Source organism: Buceros rhinoceros, unplaced genomic scaffold (assembly GCF_000710305.1).
Source record: "Buceros rhinoceros silvestris isolate BGI_N320 unplaced genomic scaffold, ASM71030v1 scaffold2666, whole genome shotgun sequence".
Classification (NCBI taxonomy): domain Eukaryota; kingdom Metazoa; phylum Chordata; class Aves; order Bucerotiformes; family Bucerotidae; genus Buceros; species Buceros rhinoceros.
In genome coordinates, this window is record NW_010417905.1 from 12,021 (window position 1) to 32,428 (window position 20,408).

The 20,408-nt window shown below is 40.3% G+C and overlaps 1 protein-coding gene across 1 annotated transcript; it reads left to right on the forward strand.

Annotated features, from left to right (window-relative positions):
* Positions 1 to 339: 339 nt before the first annotated feature.
* LOC104487947 (amine oxidase [flavin-containing] B-like) lies at positions 340 to 19,507 on the forward strand (the record flags this gene model as incomplete). The annotated part of the gene is made up of 7 exons (XM_010138306.1): positions 340 to 434; positions 1,405 to 1,542; positions 13,477 to 13,581; positions 14,306 to 14,397; positions 17,125 to 17,266; positions 18,556 to 18,705; positions 19,334 to 19,507. Coding segments are annotated over 7 exons (896 nt in total), but the record flags the coding sequence as incomplete, so codon positions are not given.
* Positions 19,508 to 20,408: the final 901 nt, after the last annotated feature.

Sequence of the window (20,408 nt, forward strand, 5' to 3'; positions counted from 1 at the left end):
CCTGATGTTAGAAAACAGAAAGCTGTCCTCCCCAAGTTCTCTGCCTAGGCAAATGACTGTCATAACGAGTGCTGGCTTACGCATCAGAAGAGCTGAGCACGTGGTGCAGAAGGTGCTCAGCACGTGTAAAATTAGACCACAAACTTCTTTTAATATGTGGCTTTGGTTCCATTTGATGATTTTTTGTTTTTAATTCCATCTCACTCCATGGCAAAGTGAGTGAGTGAAAAATTCAGGAGTTGAATGTGTAGCTATGTGAGTGTTTACATATTAAGTCACAGAAGCCATGGGGTGCATATACAAAAATATTCTTTAAATGTTTTTGTTTTTGTCTTTTAGGTCTCTCAGCAGCCAAACTGCTGACTGAGTCAGGCTTGAATGTGGTATTGCTGGAAGCCAATGACAGGGTTGGTGGAAGAACTTTCACTGCACGGGTAATTACCTCCAAACCCGTTTATACTGCATATACATACACACAGTATATACTAAACATATGTATAATTATTCACATGTATGCTGTATGTGTGCATATATATGTATAGTATACATATATGAATAATATACATAATTGTATTTATTTATTTTTCCTACTAGAGAACCTGCTTGAGGGAAAATTTCTAGAGCACTAGCAGATGGGAAATTTCCAGATACTATATCAGCAAGAGTGGGGAAAGACTGGCGTGATGGTGGGGACAGACTATTTCTGTGTGATCTGCAGGCTCTGGAGTCATTAGTCTTTTTCTCTGGAAGGAGAACACGATTAACTAAGCTGCAAAATAATTCCCCGGGGAGAAACACTGGAGAAATCTCTATGAAAAAAACCTACCCATAAGGCCAAACGTGTCATGAAGAGCCTTGAGCTGAACTGTAACAAGCCCCGTGAGGAGTGATACAGGCTAGAGGAATGGTGGGCATGGCTGGGCACTAGAACCAGCATGTCTCCCTTCACTCCTCTACCTTCTGCCCTGCCTGGGAGGTCCTCTCACACTCTGCTCGTTAGAAAATCCTACCTGTGCTACTTCCTAGTACAGTCTATTTTGAACTAGTCATTCAAAGGTGGCAGAGATGCCTGACTGAGGAAGAAGTGTACAGATGTCTGACTCTGTCCTTCTCTGAGCCTGTCAGGCTCGCTCTTCTCGTTTGTTAAGGCTGTAACGTAATATCAGGCCAGCTAAGCTGGTTATGAACTCCTTATCTGAGGTTCTCGGTGATCACCACATCAGAACTCTGCCAAAGAATTGAAGCTTTCTCGGGGGAAAGGAATCTTGGCCAAAATTCTCTGGGAGTGTTTCATTTAAAGAATTCCTCTGGATTGCTCTTTTAACTTGTTTGCTACTTACAAAGGACTTATCTCCTTTTAACCCCTTTTTTTTTTCCTTTTGTGTGTTGTGTGTGGTAAACTAGAATAAGCAAGTTAAATATGTGGACCTTGGAGGAGCTTACGTGGGGCCAACACAAAATCGTCTCCTGCGGTTATCTAAGGAGTTAGGAATAGAGACGTATAAAGTGAACGAAGTTGAGCACCTGATACACCATGTCAAGGTAAGATGTTCTCAGGCATGCTGCTGTAGACAGGCAAATTGTAGTGATCTCCTTTCTCATTGTTTTCCATCAATGACACAGTGGAGTATAACTGTTTAAGATTATCATAGAATCATTTAGGTTGGAAAAGACCTTTAAAATCATTGAGTCCAATGGTTAGCCCATGTCCTTAAGTGCCACATCTATACCACTTCGAAATATGTCCAGGGATGGTGACTCAACCACTTCCCTGGGCAGCCTGTTTCGGTGCTTGATAATTCTTTACTTGAAGAAAGTTTCCCTAATATCCAATCTAAACCTCATCTGAGTTTCTTAGAGAAAAATAAATATGTTGGTATAATGAGGAACTTACATAAATTACTATATGCATGCACATCTACGTGTATATTATGTAGATACGTCCTGTTAGCTGATGTCTTGGTTCAGGTCCGAGCTCTTAGTTAAAACCTGTCACAAAGCTTCGTTGTTTATGAACAGTACAGTTTTGGCTCTTCTGTACAGGTCAGTTCTCACACACATTGCCTGAGGTACCTGAAAGTCCCGTCCAGAAGTCCTAGAAGTATCTTCAACTGGGCTGAAACTTTCTGAGGATCGGCTTCCTAAACCAGTGACAATTATTATCCTGTCTGAAAGAAACGTGAGACATTAAGTCTGGTTTTGCTGATGGGGAAGCTAACACATGGAGTAGCAAAAGACATTGTAATAGTAATTGCAGAAGGCTCTGGGAGTTGGACGTTCTTGTGGAGGCAGCTCTAAATGATCTATTCACAATCTGTAAGAGGACAGCTCTGGCAAAGCTGCCAAAAAGCCCACGTACTCTCAGTATTTGTGCTCTGCTTTCCCCAAAAGAGCATCCTTTCCCCTTTCCAGATATAGAGCAACATTGCCCTCCCACAGGGAGGGAAGGGAAACTTTCTACGTTAGCCCTGAGAAAATTAACATTGAGTTTCATTATACGCTTAAGATAAGCTGTTGTGCAATGCCTGGCAAAATATTTGTCAGATAGTAGTTGGTGTTTGGTCAGAGGTTAAAGAAAATATTGACAGATTTAAAAACAGCGATAGAGAGGTGGTGTTCTCTCATGTTTTCCAATCTTTTTTCTATGCAATTGTTGTAAAAAAGAAGTATATTCTCAAAGTGATTTACTACAGTGACTGTCCACAGTTGTTCTTGCCGTAGTAGAACTGATGGGCATGCCCACACTATTCTGTTTCTTGTGCCTCTCGCATCGTCCTCTAAGACATATTTTCTGTTTCTTCACACTATCTAGCCTTCAGAGTCTCCTCAGTAGCAATAGGAGGTCATGCCATGAGGGGAAACCTTAATAGTACAAGACAATTGACACAGCCAGTCAGGATAAGCAGCTTTCAGTATAACCTTGGCAAGGCCGGGGAGCATTCCCAAATTCTGCCAGAAGTCCCTGAAGCCAAAGCTGAAGCTGACACATGGGCGTAATTTATTGTTAGCAGCCAGTCAAGCACGGCTGCTTGTTTTGTAAGCCAGACCCCATTTTCTTTTAGGATCTCTAGCAACCAGCCTGTGTGTGGGATATTGGTGTTACTATGCTGGTTAGTTTTTCTACAGGCTTTTAGGGTGAGGAAAACAGAGCATGGCACAAAAGTAGAAGTTTGGCCTCTTGCCAAGGAGAATCTGTCTTTCCTTTGACCCCAAGTATCTTATTTCATGAGTTGCCATATGTTGTGCATAGCCTCTTACTGTCACCTAAAGATGTCTTTTAGTCCAGGATGGTGAGTGCTGGTGTGAGTCAAGGCTCTTGGCTTTTCTCCTTACCCGGTGCCGATAGAACTTGCTGGCATTCAGGGGCATATTCTGGGCTGTCAGAGGGGGGGCATGCCTTGGCTTTGCCGGTATGTTTAGCATAGGAAGAGCCTTGAACTGGGACACTACGGTATTGGGACACAAGTCCAGGGAATTTGTACAGTAGTATGAGTTACATCCAGAAACCCAGAGGTGCAGGAAGCCTCTTTGCTCCTGAAGGCATTCAAACCCTCCGAGGCTGGAGACACGGGGTGCTTGCTATGTTGGTTATTGCTGATGTCTGTGCAAATAGGCCCTGGGGGCGCTGTGAGGAGGGCGGAGGGCCTGGACTTGCTCTAGCACTCATGTGCCTGTGCTAAGACCTACTGAGAGATGCTCCTAGGTAACACTTTATGCCCTTACTTTATATGCTGGTGAGGTGGGGCATCTATGGCACTTTGAGGCATGGCTTGGTGTGAGTGCTGGCAGGCATGTGTGAGATTGGCACTACGCCTTCCACAAACCGTGGGAAAAGCTGCCTTGGAAGAGACCCTTGGAAGTTCCTGCTCCACCGTGGGCTTGGAACAGCGTCCTACCTCATAGTTATGTCAGGTTGCTTGGGGTCGTTCCCAGACATTACTGAAAGTCTCCGAGGAGAGAGATCTCTCACGGAGGTGCTTCCAAGGCATGCTAAGGGCCTGCAGGTTGTATTCAGACAGAGTTTGTAGTCTCAGGCTCCTAGTGTGGCTGCCTGTAGGAGAGCTCCTGAAGAGACGAGGGAGAGAAGTGTGTGCAAGGACTCCCTGGTAGCCAAGTAGATGTAAAGAAAGGAGATGTTCCACAGTCAGTAACACCCCCCTTGAATCTCCTAACTTTATCCATTTTAAATCTTTTATTTCCTTTTTGCTTCTGTGTTTATACTTTTCTTTGTGGAAAAGTATTAACATAATTGAAGAATTACTTGCAGTTAAATAATTTGAACATGACCACTGTATAGTAGTCATATGCATTGTCGTGTGGCCGAATCGGTATAATAATCTTAAGCTTTTGAGTTTCAAATATATGTAATATATTCCTTGCAGGTCTCTCACTTTCAGCCCTGTTTTGCCCATCCTTTCCCTGCAAATGGACAATGCTCTTGGTGCTCCCTGAAATCTAAGTGGTATTCTCAAGTCACAGCTTGCAAACCAGATCCCAAATATTTTCAAAGGTCTGTCACCCCTGTGTGGATTTGAATTCATATGCTGACCCAAGCTTTGTGACTGTGACAAATACAACTAAATTCTGGACCTCAAAATTCTCTGAACTCAGAGAGGCAATGAAACCTAAAGGTTTTAATTCTCTTGCTACACAATGAAGCATCACAGTACATCTTGTAAAATCAGCTGCTTTTTTTTATATATACCCAAAGGCAAAATCAAGCCTTTCATAGTTAATTAAATTCGTTTTAGAGGCTTTTTAATACAAATAATATATACAGCTTCTTTGTTCTACAAAATGAAAAGAATGCATTTTGTTCATCTCTGGGCGAGTCTTTGCTAATTAGGCTTTAGCAGCTTGATTGGGTTGTGTGGTTTTTCTCCACTTTAATATTTTTTAATGTAGTGTTCTATTGTGAGATTATTTTTGGTCTTTCTTATATTATCTGTGATATCTTCACAGAAACTCTAAATTGTATTTCTTGTCCTACGTTTTTTTTTCTTTCCCTCCACTTGTTAAGCAGCCTTTTTCATGGTCTTTGAAAGATCAGGAAGTTATTTTAATTTGTGTAAATTAAAACACTGATTCACCAGTGTTAGTGAGAAAATTAGGATACCTCTCCAAGTAGTGTTTGGTAGGCAAATTGCTGCCTGAGCACTGTTGCTTTTCAATAGTATAGCTGAAGTCAGGTTCATAAATCCAAATTTAAGAAGGAAAAGCAGAAATATCTGAGAAGCTATCATCTCCTAACAGTTCTCTCACTGAACTTGTAGGCAGGTGTAAAACACTTCTTAAAATTTCCTTAGCTGCCCAAGAGATGATTCAGGGCCCTACCTTGGGTAGGTTTGCAATTTCTGTCTGGTGGTTATTTACTCTCCTCACCAAAATGACAGTTTTTGTCTTAGAAAAAACAAACCAAAGTACATATAGTCCAGATAATTTTTACTCTGCAAAGAAGTGTTGAAATATGAAAACTTGTCGGTTATTGTGAGGATTTAATTATCAACATTTTCTTAGTTAGTTCGAATTACAATTCAGTTTCATGCAGACCCAATAACCATGCAAACTTCCTGTGTTTTAAAACATGAATTTACCAATGCTGTCCAATTTCCCCAGGGAAACTGGATTACTCTGCCCCCCTAAATCTGTGTCAAGAAACATTCCTTTGTATGACCAATTTGCCAAATGAACCTTTTTAGAACTTGGTTCCTCCATATACAATAAGTACGATCTACTCTTCATCCCACTTAGGTGTCAGCTGAACATCCTCTGTTCCCGTTTTTGTTGATGGAGAGTTTTCATGTTAGCCTGGCAACACAGGCTGGTAACAAGACTCCTTACTGGCTAGGTTAGACCAGCAGAGCTTGTTTCTCAAAATATAGTCAACAGCTGGCTCGGGTAGCTGGCTGTTTTGACAGTGTGTTGCACCTGAAACGTTCCCCGTGTGGTTATAACTGCTAGCTGTTTCCTTGTCACCAAAAGGCGTGCTTGGCATTGTGCGCATCCGGGGGGTCTCTCAGGTTAACATGTTGTGGGGAACATGAATCATCCCCTCACTAATCACTAGACAGGTTCTTGACAGCATCTTGCCAACACCTCATTACCTCAGTTCAGTACCCCGTAGGAGACGGAGTCTCCTCACATGCCTTCATCTGCCAGCAGTGCTGGCTGCGGGTATCTGAATGCATGTCATGCCCTCTTCAAGTTTAGCAGCTCTTCGAAACAAATATATGCAATCGACATCTCTGGGGAGAATGTTAATGTGGATTCTGCTTGCAGCTCGTCACTGAAGGTGAGTATTTAGTCTTATACTCACAGTACTGTACCTAGGGCCACAAATCTGCACTAATGTTACTAGGTTACTGATCTACAGTAGTGCTGCAGGAAAAAAAAACACAGCCCTCTTGGGTGTCATTCATTTTCAGCACTGCTGTGCTTATTAAAATGCTATGGTCTTGTTCATCAATAAAAAATGTGATGGTTGTGTTGTATTGGGCTTTAATTAGCAGCTGAGTAAGTGACTGCTGTATCTAAGGTTACAGAATTTAGTAGTATTCCGTGGTATCAGTGATACATGCACTGAAACTAAACAATATTATTTATTTAAGCTTGTGACCTGATTCTCTGCAATCTAAGGACGGTATCTCCTGGCATAGTCTGTAGTGTAGAGTGTAACAGCTTAAATGGATTTTTGAATGACTACGTAAAAGTGTTTTCATTTTTCTTTTTATATCTTAATTAGAGTGCAGTCACAGAATGACAAGTCTGTGAGACTCTTAGTTGCCGTCAGTTTAAGTGAGGTGGAATGGCATCACATCTTTTGGGGTTTTTTTCCCTGTTTTGCTGACAATTGGTAAGTAAGAACTTGGAACTGAGAAGAATACATCTGAATCTTTAAGAAGCTGGGCATCTGGTGTCTTGACAAGGAAGCCAAGTAAATTCAAAGATGTTTAATTACTCCAGGGCCTTTGTAGTTTCACGTGTCATTACTGAAATGCAGATCTCTGTTATTTTAACACTTCATTCGATACAAGGATGCAAGAACTCCTCACAAGTGAGTCTGAGGACTGAATAGGCCAAGGGTGGTGAAATCGTCTTCCGGACTTCCACAGGGAATGTCCTTCATGCTGGGAATGAAGCGCAGTCATTGTGAGGAGCACAGGAAAGGCTGATCTTGTTTTGGTCTCATTGGACCTGCCCTATAAAAAAAGGGGCATCTTCCCTTTTTTGAGCCAGCTATTGGCAGTAATAACAAGAAGGAAGTTTGTAATGAGGCCTTTTAAAATTAAAAGATGGATGATATTTGTATTACAGCAGCCTGAAAGAAGCAAGATTAAGTACACCAAATCTGTAAAGTGATCTCTGCCAGAGGGGACTGTAAAGCAGTGTCTTGCAAGAGATGTTTGTTGATCAAGAATATTGACTGGAACACTGGCAGCTGTGGTAGTAGAAGAATGAAAGCAATAAGAAAAATGAACTGGAAATAAAGTATGCAATTCTTAATTAAATCCAAATGGAAAGAAAATTCCTCAGTCTTAGCTCTCCCAGACCCCAGGGTCTGTTCCCTAGGAGATGAGGAAAGAGAATTGTGCTCCCACCTAGCTTATTTAAATCAGGCTGCTGGGAAAAAAGATTCAATTGCCTCTGATTGCAAGAACTAATTTTTGTTTCTCTTGACAAGTTGACAGAGGTCTACAGAAAAACAGAATTAGAGAAATGTGTGTTTCATACAGGAACAGCTGGCTGAGCATCCTGGGATTCACACATCTTTAAAATTTTATGTAAGGTTTCCTTTTTTTTTGGTAAGAATTTTAATAACCCTGAGTATCTCAGAAAAAAAAAACTAGTGAGCTCAATGTTATCTTCTACTTTAAAGACTCTGAAGAGTTTTAGTTGAGAGTGCGTGTGTTCCCTGTGTGCTTGGTTATGTTATCTGTGGGCAGAGCTCATTTGATGGCTTTCTTCCAAATAAAACTTCTTTTTTCTCCTGTTTTCATTTATTTTCCCCATTTATCTGCTTTTGGGAGGGGAAGGAATATTTTTTTTGTTCAGACTAATTCTAGAAATATTGAAAAGTTTTCTATTGTTTTTTATCCACTTCGTTGGCAGGTTTAATTCAGGTGTTGAAAGTCACACGCAGGCCCGGTTTCAAACCAGAGTCCCTGTAAATTTGTGCTTCATAAGATGCCTGAATGCTTTTTTTGTAAAGACGTTTTTTAGTGTCTGAAAACAAAAAGTCCTGTCCCAGTAGGAAGGAGACTTAGTTAATTCTTTTCTTAGCTGATTGGAACAAAGAGTTAATTAGCTTTCAAATTCAGAGCAGAAGAACCTCAGTTCCTCTTTCTAAACCAGTGTTGTTTTTCTCACTCTGCCTTTTGGCAGATAAAACAAGTGTTCCTGTGATTGTATGACTAATGTTGTGGCAGAGCAAAGATGGACTTTATTTCTATAACATGGCAGAAACAAATTGTTCCAAATTAGCTCCTTTCCTTTTCAGGATGCATGTTTCCAGCCAATGTGTCTGTCTGTGCTACACTTAAAATGGAATTACTTTTGCTGACCAAATTTCAGAAGGCACTCAGACATCCATAGCTGATGATCTTAAATTAGATGTTCAAATACAGTTGGAGGATATTTTGGTGTGATATTAATATTGTCGTTTTACATTAGTAATTATCCAGTTTTTTTTGTGCTGCATTTGTATTTTCTAACCTATATGTTTCCTTACCTTCAGGATATCTGTCAGTGTATTAACCAGCTGAGCATCTGAGCTCCTGAAAGTATCTTAAAGAAGGGAGCTTCCACGAAGCTCAGCACAGTCAGTTTTCTAAGTAGACCTGTGTACCTCTCTCAGCTTGGTCCGCATAGTTGCGATGTTTTATTGAGAATTATGATTACACAAGAAGCTTAGTCCCAAAGACACATATTGTTAGATGCAATAAAACATCCCCCACAAACCAAACCAGCAGACAAGAAACTGAATATCTGAGACAGGTACAGAGTCACAGCCTGAAGCGATGCTTTTTTGTTTCTCATTTTCCTTCTCACAGCTTTGCATCTTCCCGTTTCTGTGCTTTATATGAATGATGTCACTAGTTTTTTAGTTGAGGACAAGGTGTATGTAATGTATTAATGCTGTGAATCAGCAGAGGGCACTACATGCCTATAAACCCGAGTAACTGAATTGACACACAGTGACATTTTGATGACGTTAGCATCACATACTCCAAGGTTTAGACGATTTAGCTGAGGGAATATCTATATTCATTCAGGGATGCAGAAAATGCACTGCACCGTCTCATTTCTTTCAATGAAAGCTGACTATAAAATGTTTATACCATGCTATTAAAAAATGCGTGGATCATTGGCATCAAGAGCTTCAATTTACAGTACTGTGTCCTGCCCAGGCGCTACCTGCATACATAACATTTAGGGGAGCATGAAGTTGTCTTGTGCCTGCAAAAGCAGACTTTATTCTGACATCCCACTGTGCGTTGAGATACTGATGATATTTCCTGGCAGAGCATGAACTTTTTTAGCCAACCATTCACTCACTTTCGCCTTCCCAGGGGAAAGTGGTGTGTGATCCAGTCCCTATGGCCTCCCAGCTGCTGGGCCTGATATTCAAGAGGCTGCTGATAGGCGCTTTCTGTGCTGTGGAGTTTTTTCCCTGTAATAACCCACTTCTTATGCCAGCTGTTTGACCTGAAACAGAGCTAATGCGTGCACAGAGTTCATTTCTGTGCTACGTATATTGCGTGGGTCCAGTCTAAAAGTCAAATGTCAGTGGACATGAAACAGATGGATGAGAAAATCTTTTGGGAATTGTAATATTTGTGACAAACACTGAATTTGTCGTTTCCCTGTTTGTTCCTGCGGCGGCTGGGTTATATGAGTTTCTTTCATATCGTTTCTATAGCTTCTTCAGCATGCTCTAGCCCATACTGCAGCAACAGCCTTTGAAAGCAGAGAATGAGCCTTACAACTGCAGGTAGACCTCCTACTGCTGATGCTGGTGTTGTGCTTGTGGCAGCATTGCAAGTGGCATCACAAAACAGTTTCTCAAAATATATATATGCCTGTATTAAATACCACTAAGCCCTAAAAAAAATATGTATATAAAAAGGTTACAAATCTGAGCATTTATAGTACTGGTGTTGAAATACGTCAGATGATCAGAAGGGGTGGTTGTTGTTGCTTTTTTTTTTTTATACTACTCTGATTTGGGTGTAAAAATATTTGAAAAGGAAATACTTGTGCATCTTGGGGCATATTTTTCGTCTGTGTCTTGTGGTTTCTTTGGAGATTATACAGCACTAGGAGGTATGGAGAATGCTGTTACTAGCAATGTGGTAGAAATAGGCAAATTTCGCCTAAATCCCGGTAAGGTGGTTGTTTTTGCGAAAGTGCAAATTCATCAGAAGTGGAGCTGAGATGTTTCAGTTTGGAAACTACCCAGAATTATGTGTAGTTTTTCTTTGGTGATGTTAATTTTGTTTCTGTGTAGAGCCTAGTTTTGCAGTTACTCCTCAGAGTTCAGCTCCTAGAGTTTTGCCTGTGAAGGACGTAAGGATCAGACCTTAGATAATGTCTTGGGAGCTCTTGAAAGTAACTTTCACAGGAGGTTCCCTCACTTTTATAATTGATTTTATTTTTCCAGGTTGAAGTTTGTTATTGTGCTTGGACTTGTCACCCCAGATTTCTGTACAAGAGACATACCCAAGATTTCCCTTTTGGCAGTTCAAATGCAGTGAAATAGAACACTAAAACAAAGATATGTTTTGTTTGTCTCATAGCTGTGCACTCATGAGGAAGCACCACGGAGAATTCGTGAGACTTGAGTTAACTCAGAGGGGATAACTCAGTTAGGATTGCCTCTGGCAGAGCAGAAAGCTCAGAACAAAATCAATAATTGGAAAAACAAATTCTGATGCTGTCCTGGTTTTCGTGAGCACAGCAGTATACATGTTTCATAAATCTAAATCTGGGAAATGCTAGTTACTTAAAACCAAACTGATATATATGTCTTTGGAATATCCAAATGGTGTTTACGTTAGTGAAAGGTGGCTCCAGTGTTCAGAAGAAGGTGTGGTAAAACCGACTTCTTGCTCCTGTAGGAGTTAGATATGGAATTTTAATGTGCCCCAAAAGGTTAAAAGATAATTACCAACATGGTTCAGATGTTACTATCTGGGACAGGAAGGAACTCAGGCTGAGAGTTTTGCTCTTCTTCCATAGCCCTTTGGCAGCAGAGTCTGAAGTGGTGCCTCAGTTCAAATGAACTTTGTGTTAAGAGATTCCATAGTAGTACCCAATGTCGGGACCAACTGCTTCTGATGAAACAAACCCACTGAGTTCATCTTCATCTACATTTTCCTGATTCCAGTTTAATGTATTTTCACATGGTTGAGCACAAGAGCTGTGGAAATGTGCTCTTGTTCCACGCTGAATGAAAAAATGCTCAACCCTCCATATTTTGGAATATTTGTGAACATGTGCTGTGATGTCCACTCTTAAACTGGAAATACTAGGTTTTCAACCTTGATGCCTCTGGCTTAGTAAGTGACTGGAGATCTACTCTGGCTATGACAAAACTTCTGGTTGAAAACTTCCAGAAAATGCCAAAACAACAAATTTTACAACTATAATCTCCCTCAAAAGCACTGTGAAATGAAATTGTTGCTTTTCACCTACTTCTTCATATGTCCACATACCAAAGAATTAAATACTCTCCTCCTGCAGTCTGCATTCTTCTCAACTTTCATTACCTTTGTGTTTCTGACAAGAATTCCATTAGAGTCCTGCATTGATACAAAGACTAGGTGAAAAAAACAGTTTCTTCTTTACTTTCTCTAACCTGTTGTGGTTTTTTAATAAACTAATTTTCTTTTATTCTTAGGTTTGATTTTTGGCCTTACTGCTGTCTAAGCACGTCTGTCTTTGAATTGGAAATCCTCAAAGTTATTAGCCGACATTTTTCAAGGTTATCTTGTTTTGTTATTTCCAGGCCAAGTTTTGTGTCTTTCAGGATTCCTTTGTGCCCTTTTACTGTCTCTTCTGGTGCTTGAAACACCTGCAGATTTGAATAATGTGCTCTCTGTCCCTTCTCTCACCTTATTCATGCAGTATTTCTTTTGCAGCCGGTGTAAATATTTTCAGTGATGGATTCATGTGGCACTGCATCAAATATCTATTGAAAGTTAGTGGTGCTTTTATCAATTGACATTCACACTGATGCAGTGCCCGCTTAAATACATAATTTAATAAAGTTTTGACAAATCAGTTGTGGCACACAATATGGACCTTATTGTTTATCTGTTTTATGGAGTCCAGAATGCATTATGAAAAAATGAATAACCACATAATGCTAATGAGCATTTCTTTGTGAATTTTTAAAGCTATTATGCTGCTATCCATATAGTCAGCCAGGGAAATACTATATAAATAATAGCTCTACAAATTAGCTGTTGTCTTCCACTCCTAATCAGGCTAGACTTTCTGAATATTTAGTAGTAGATATATAGCTATATAAAATCTAACTATTAAATATGTAATGATGTAATTAGGACATTCATACTGGCTACACTATCACTCTCTGGGATTTATGGTCAGAGATTTTGAATTGAAAGAATGAGTCGCTATTAGTAAATGCTACATTTTTTGTAAGGCTGGGTTTTTTTATGTGTGCTGAAACTGCTTTTTTTTTTCTTTTTCCAGGAAGTTCTCTGAGCTATGATTTCAGTGTATAGTAAAGCTCATTACACCTGTTTTTGTCTGAGTTTTGAAGGGGGAATAAAAACCTAAATACAATTAACAGTTCAGTCTTTTCACAAACATGTAGGAAAAAAATGTAAACTGTTTCTTTTTTTCAAATAGCCAATTTTTCATCTCAGTTGAGCCATTCTGTTCCATGTCATATTTTGTTGGTGTGATCTAAGTGACTCTACTGCAAAGTATTACTTTTGTTGCCCAGAAGAGCTCAATATAAAGTTCTGCACACAGCTGACTTAATTCAACTATGTATCACGCTGAAGTCGCATGTGCAGAGTAACAGGGTCACAGAAGGGCTGAGGTTGGATGTGACCTCTAGAGGTCATCTGATCTAACGTCCCCCTGCTCGAGCAGGGACACCTAGAACCAATTGCCCCGGACTGTGTTCAGGCAGCTTTTGAATATCTTCAAGGATGGAGACTCCACAAACTCTCTGGGCAACCTGCCAGCGCTCAGCCACTCTCACAGTGAATAACTATTTCCTGATGTTCAGATGAAGCCTCCTGTGTTTCAGTTTGTGCCAACTGCCTCTTGTTCTGTGTGCACACACACATGATCTGTTGGAAGCTGTTACATGTGTGTATTGAACTTGTGCTTTTTTCCCAGTGAACACTTAACCATTCAGTGCAGCTTCTGGCACCTAGAAGCCATGATAATGATTGTATGTAGTTTTTATGATGTTTTGGTTTGTTTTTCATCTTGTAGGGTAAGTCTTACCCCTTTAAAGGTCCGTTCCCTCCTATGTGGAATCCGTTGGCCTACCTGGACTACAACAACCTATGGAGGACCATGGATGAAATGGGAAGGGAGGTATGGCGTGAGGAGTTGCAGCTGTCCATCTCAGCTCAGCTTTTGAGGCAGAGTGAAGATGGGACTAGGATGCAGATAGGCAAAGATGCTCTGGCTTGAACAAACCTGGAGCTGGCAAGAGCAGCATCATGCCATGTGTTTTAGTACGCACTGACAGCCAGAGCACGTGTATAGGTGGCATCCTGGCAAGCTCTTCTGAAGACCATCCTGCTGAGGCTCTCTGCAGTCAGAAAAGCCTTAGGTTTTTTGGGTATATGAAGATCAGGGGATTTGTGTGTATTTTTTTGGTTTTTTTGTTAATCTGATGACTGGATAAGTAGTATTTAGAGAGTCTTGTAAACCTCAAACATATGCCCTTCTCCACCCTTAAATTCAATTTGCTACCAGACTTTGAGAATAGGTTGCTGTTACTTGCATAGGTGGCTATGAGAGATATGGAGTAAGTCAGAGACATTCCCCAGCACTGTATTTTGTCTTTCTAGGCAAAGTTCTTAACTTAAAATTATTTTCTATTCTTCAAGCTAGAAAAAACCCAACCAACTTAAAAGCAAACAAACAACAAGAAGTTAAAAGCATCCTCTGTTCAGTTCACTATATTGCCTGCCAGGAATTTGCAGACTGAATTACCACAGGAAGATGAGATTGTTTGTGATCTTTGTGTTTATTGTCTCTTTCTTATGCCACTCATTCGTTTGCTGATGAATGCTCTTTTATGTCTCCTTAGATTCCCAGTGAAGCCCCATGGAAGGCTCCACATGCTGAAGAATGGGACAAAATGACTATGCAAGATTTCATAGATAAAATTTGCTGGACAAAGTAAGAAACTCTTTAATACTAAATATAATAGCTTGTATTTATATACTTTAGAGCTCCAAGTAAGTGTTACTGCTTTGCAAATAGATATCACTACCACTAAAATACAGCCTTTTCAAAGAAATGGAGCAAGAAAATCTTGTAATAATGGACTACAACACCTGTCAGCACACACTGTAGATATTGTTATATTTCTATAACTTCTTAGATTAAAATAAAGAAAAAAGGAAAATGTATTTGGAGAGAGTTACCTCTGAAGAGGTGGGTAGTACTTTCATTTGTTAGGTGCACTTTTCTCTCTTTACTGTGTGTTTAACCTTTAAGAGAAAAATGCTCTGGCTACAGCATGCTTTTGAATCAAACTTTTGTTGGAACAGCACACATTTGTTCTGTGCTGGACCAGCTGATTTTACCAAAGTACTATGAAAACAACATTTGTCTTGAAATAGCACTAAATCACTTAGGCGCCTCTCATTCTCTTGTTTAACTGCTGCACTGTATACCATAGAGAGAAACTGAAAATGCTTCTTGTTTTTATGTATACATCAAAGCAGTTTTTCTTTACTTGCTGTTCAACAGCAGTTTGATTGTTTTTCTTTGTACTGATGAAAAAAACCCCAAGCCATTAATTCTGCCTCACTGTGAAACAGGTTGATTTCTACAGCAGCCTCTTCAGAATTACCAAGCACCCAACACGTGGCTGCACAAGCTTGGTGCAGAGGCCTGCTAGCACCCAGTCAAGCCCACTGTCCACAGGAGCGTTTTTACGGCTTCAGCTAGCCTCCAGAGTGCAACGTGCTCATTGTTAATGGACAGTAGGTTCTTGTCCACACAGCTCTAATCTTCTGGTAGTTTTGCTCTAAGAAGAGTGGTAATTGCACGAAAGCATACAGAAAGCCTTTCCTGTTTGGATCCCCGTTCAGTAAAACCAAACAAATGTGTGCTGGCAGGTCTGCTGGCTCTCTGAACCGCTCAGTCGGTAAGGGACTATGCAAGTTAGTGACATGCCATGTATCGGTAGCTGTTCAATATCCAGTAGCTCACGTGACTACAGTCACATCTTTTTCAGACTCTGAAGGAATAAGACTTGACATTTTACTCAAATATTGGTATAACTGTCAGCCTCCCTTAATTCCAAGATGCTGTTCAGATTTTAGATGTGCATCTCAGCTTGATTTGCCCAGTTTGTTCAAGATTTAGGTAACGTGGCATAGAAACTTCCCACCCTGGCAAGCAATGATGCAGAAGGGTAGTCCTCTACTGTTTCCTCTTATGTAACAGACTGTGTGGATTGCTTTTGGCTAGAGTTGCATGCTGGAAATACCTCAAGTGCTCTTGGTGGAAATCATAATGCCATTTCTAGGTAAAACACCAGGAGAAACTTGCCAAATGCAATGGGAGAAGGCAGCAGAAACTAGCAGAATTTAACCACCATCTAATAGCTTCTGCATTTGAAATATTAATAAATACATACACTAATTCTCCCATTAGACAAAATATCTCTGATCGTATTTTACAGCATGTATTTATACAGACAAAAAATGATAAATATTTTCTGTATTGTTTTTGGCTGCCAAGAATGAAGCCAGATTTCTGTCTGTATTCCAGAAAACTGATCAGCTCTTTACTTCAGTGGGACTTTGCATTTTCAGAAAGGACAGAAAATGCCTTTCTTATATGTAGATCTACAGCTCTTTGAAACAGTATGTTTGAATTTTTTTTGGGGGTGTGGGGGGGTGCATTTCAAAGACTGAAAAAAAAATAGAAGGAACTAGAAGTGGATTCTCTACTGATTTTGGAAGTCACTGATTGCATGATGCCTAGCACATGAAATACCTGTAGAATCTCAGACCCTGTCAATCACAGTGCACTTAAGCTGAGCATCTCCTGGTCCCGTCCATGTTCCTTTAAAGTCCTCCTCAGGGTGAGGACAGAAGTAGTATTTACTTCTAACAGGAGGGATATTTCCCTGAGCCTTAATTAACTCAGACACAGGCCACTTTTCCACCTTTGTGTTCATTACCTCTCGCTATCAGGCCACTGTTTAAAATACTGAGTTGCGCAACCACAAGCATCATTTCCGTTTTCTGGCCAGTCTTTTGCATGAGTGTGTATGTGCTGTGTCTTCACTTATGGCTTCCTACTTAGATTTCTTTCCTTGCTGCGTTCCAGCTGCACCCTCCCTGAGCACACCAGAGGAGTGGGCAGGGAGGGGATGCTGACTAACCCGGACAGTTTAGATAATCAGCTTAGACAAGATCCGTAACTTTTTTTATGGCAAGAATAATCTCTCTGCTGTGTGCTTGAGGGCCAGGCTTTCAGCAGGTGTAAGCAGAGCTGGAAATCTTGTATGTAACTCAGGAACCATGGGAGGACATGATGGTTTTGGAGTCCAATGAAGACAAGAAGGGCTTGCTGCTGTTAATCCTGATTCTAGGATGACAAGCTGACTTTGCAATAACAGCATAAAGTGATGTTTGGGCTCTTGTGTCTCCTGGAGCACTAATCTGGCTGGAATACAGCGGTGCTTGATTAACATTTTTTTTGCATGGTTACGTGGAAAATGTTGCATAAAAGGAATTGATAGTTTCTTGCCCTAGCTGAAATTTAGGAATCCTTTGCCCGCAGTGAAAGAGGAGGTTGCCAAAGACAGTCTCTCCCCTACTAAAGAATAATCTTGTCACCCCTTTTCGGCTTTTAAATTAACTAACTTTCTTGTCTTTGTTGCAGTGCTGCCAAGAGTTTTGCAACTCTATTTGTGAACGTGGATGTCACTTCTGAACCTCACGAGGTCTCTGCCCTTTGGTTTTTGTGGTATGTGAAGCAGTGCGGAGGAACAGCAAGGATATTCTCAACAACAAATGGAGGACAGGTACTGTCAGCCATCACCTTCCATGGGTCCTGACAGGCCCTGTTTTAATGTCATTCTTTTTCTTGTTTCTTTTAGTTCAGAGGGCCAAGTGAGACGTCCGTGATTTTGAACCAGTAGCACGTTGATAACTAGTTTTATTCATTTACACATTCATCTGGATCTTGCAAACTGCTGTTGAAGGCTGTTCCTATGCTGAAGACATTGGCCTAGGGATCAGTAGATTTGTCTGGCTTCCTTTCGGACTCTGGTTAGAAAACATACTTTGCTTATCCACTTCAAAAAAAGGAAGTTTTACTTATGCTTATTTCTGTCATGAGGCTGAAGCAAGACTTACCGCTTCAGAAACACTGAATGGAGATGGCAGTGCTAGCTGCACGAGTGTGTGGAGCACTCCAAATTAGTACTGAAAATATAGGCTAGAGCTGGGTTCCTAAAGATGCAAGCTTCCACAAATTTAAACTGTTAAGATTTTAAAATCAGTCTGAAGAAAATGAACACCCCTGCTTAAATATGATCTTGCTCTGAAATGTTTGAAATCTGGTACGTTAGTGCTGCCTCTGCATTTCAAGAAGGTAAAGACTTGGTTAATGGTCTTCTACTTGAGACATGCAGATTTTCCTAACTGTATTAAAAATAATTATATTTTTAGGAATGCAAATTATTTAATCATCAATAACTTAAAATACAAATTCATTAAAACATAGTAAAATGCATAAATATGCATGGATAAGCAATAGTAATAGATCATTAAACTGTAAATGTATTGAATAAAATAAAGTATTATCTTAGAGGTGATTTGAGTTTAAGTTAGATTAGATTATATACCTCAGGGGACATTTTTTGTGTGAGCTACGTCACTTCTTATACCGTGTTATTTATTATGAGGATCAGGTTTCCTATTTCTGATACACAGACCTCCACCAGGGACAAGAGTGAACTCAGAGAAAGGTTTAAAAGTTTTAATTGCTTTTCAGAAGTCTTGCTGATTCATATAGGTCTGTAGAATCTTTTTGGAGACCTCATGAGAAGGGATTTTTCTCGTGAGGTTACTGATACTTCTAGTCTTGCCTGGTGGTCAAATATGGGAAATATGTGAGGAGTTCACTGAAAGAGAAAGGAATGTGGATATGTCTTCCAGGTGAGACTGCAAGTTTCCCAAAAATGTTTTGATAACCACAGAACATTGGGGTTTATTTTGAATGCCAAGCAAAATGGTTGTCATGATAAACACTTCACAAGCACTGCTCTGCTGAGTCTGCTTTGCCGAGTTGTTGTTTCCTGTGTTTCAGGAGAGGAAGTTTGTTGGAGGTTGTGGCCAGATCAGTGAGAAAATAATGGAGCGCCTGGGTGGCCGGGTGAAGCTGAGGAAGCCAGTTGTCCGCATTGACCAGTCTGGTGAAAGTGTCCTAGTGGAAACCTTAGATCATGAATTATATGAGGTAACGTAACCTCTAATATTTAAGCAACTATTTGTTCTGGGATAGCTAGAAAACCTTTAGCTTTTCCTTTTTGATTGTCCAAATCCTGTACAAAAATGTAGCAGAGAGTTAAGTTGACTGTGACAGAAGGTCACGCTTTCTGATTGTCCTGAAGTAATAGCAATGATAGAAGTGACGCCTGACAAGCGTATATATATTCCTACTCTGCCTTTGCTAGTTTCTCTTCTTTGTGTTCAGTTCCCTTCCAAATTAAATAATTGTAAGGTGAACACAAAAATATAGCTTAGTAATAAACTTTCTGTGAAAAACGTTGCAGACTTTGCTTCTAAATTGTAACAGAGGAGCACAGATGAAAGGGAGACCAATGGGCTCTTAAAACCCAGTGCTGCTCTCTTAGAGCAGCTGCCCATCATTTGAACAGATGGCTGTTTATATACAATGCTCGTTCGTTGTTTAACAAGCAGGATCGTGTGAGGGTTCAGTTATGCAATTCTTACGCTAAATGCCAAAATTGCTTCAGAAGATACACCCCGCAATCTTCCCAGATGTCTGCCAAGATCATTAGAGCAATATACTTAAGATGAAGTAGTGGAGAATGTATTTGGCTTATGTATAATTTCTTTTCCAGGGCAAATACATGATCAGTGCCATTCCCCCAGCTCTTGGTTTGAAGATTCATTTCAACCCACCTTTGCCCCCAATGAGAAACCAGCTCATCAACCGAATCCCCATGGGCTCAGTCATCAAGTGCATTGTATACTATAAGGAAACCTTCTGGAGGAAAAAGGGTATTACATTTTAATTGAATGGAACAGCAGTGACAGAGAGAGGAAAGAGGATACTTGGTCACAGAATAGACTTTGTGTTTAGAGGATGCTGGACCTTAGAAGGAGAGTTCATACACTTCTATGCCATTGTTGCCTTCCCCTGTTTGAGCAACTTGAGAGATCAGTAAGGGAGAGAGGATGGTTGAGGGAATGAGGAGGTAGGCGTGAAGGGAGAACTCGTGCCTGCTGCTTGTCACCTTGGTTGTTCTTTGATGTCCTCTCCTCTTCTTTTAGTGGCACCTGGGTATGAGATGAGTCTCTCCCCCATTTATGGTAATGTAAAGGTACAAGTGACATGTAATGGAAAGATGTTTTATCCCATTGTTTATCAGCCTGCGAACATTCTGTCTTTGATGCACTGGGCAAGATTAATTGAAGATATCTTCACGTAGACCTCTCCAGCTGGGCTAGTCATCCTGGACTCTCCTTACATACTGAATACTTCCATCACATTTCCTCAACTTTCTTTTTTTTTCTAAGACAAACTGCAAAGTAATAGCACCCATTTCTTATCACTGGTTATGAGTCCAAATCTGTTTGTTTACAAATGTCATCTACTTTTCATCTTTGCAAGTTCTGGACCCTGGCATATTCTGGCTATTAGGTTTGGGATGGATTGGCAAGAGGTGACTCCTGATAGAATTCATATTTTGCATACTGTGCTTTTGCATTGTTCTTCTTTTAAGATCATTTCTTTTCTTCAAACCCAGCTGTGTTTTCAAAACAATGTATGAATATCTCCTGTGTCTGACATGAATGTAATAAATGGAAACTACTGTGGTAGAGGCACCAGAACATCTTCAGTATCTCAGAGCAGTCTGTTTCTGTGCAATTAATAAGTACCTTCCTCTTTCATGGGCACCCCCTTGCCATGGG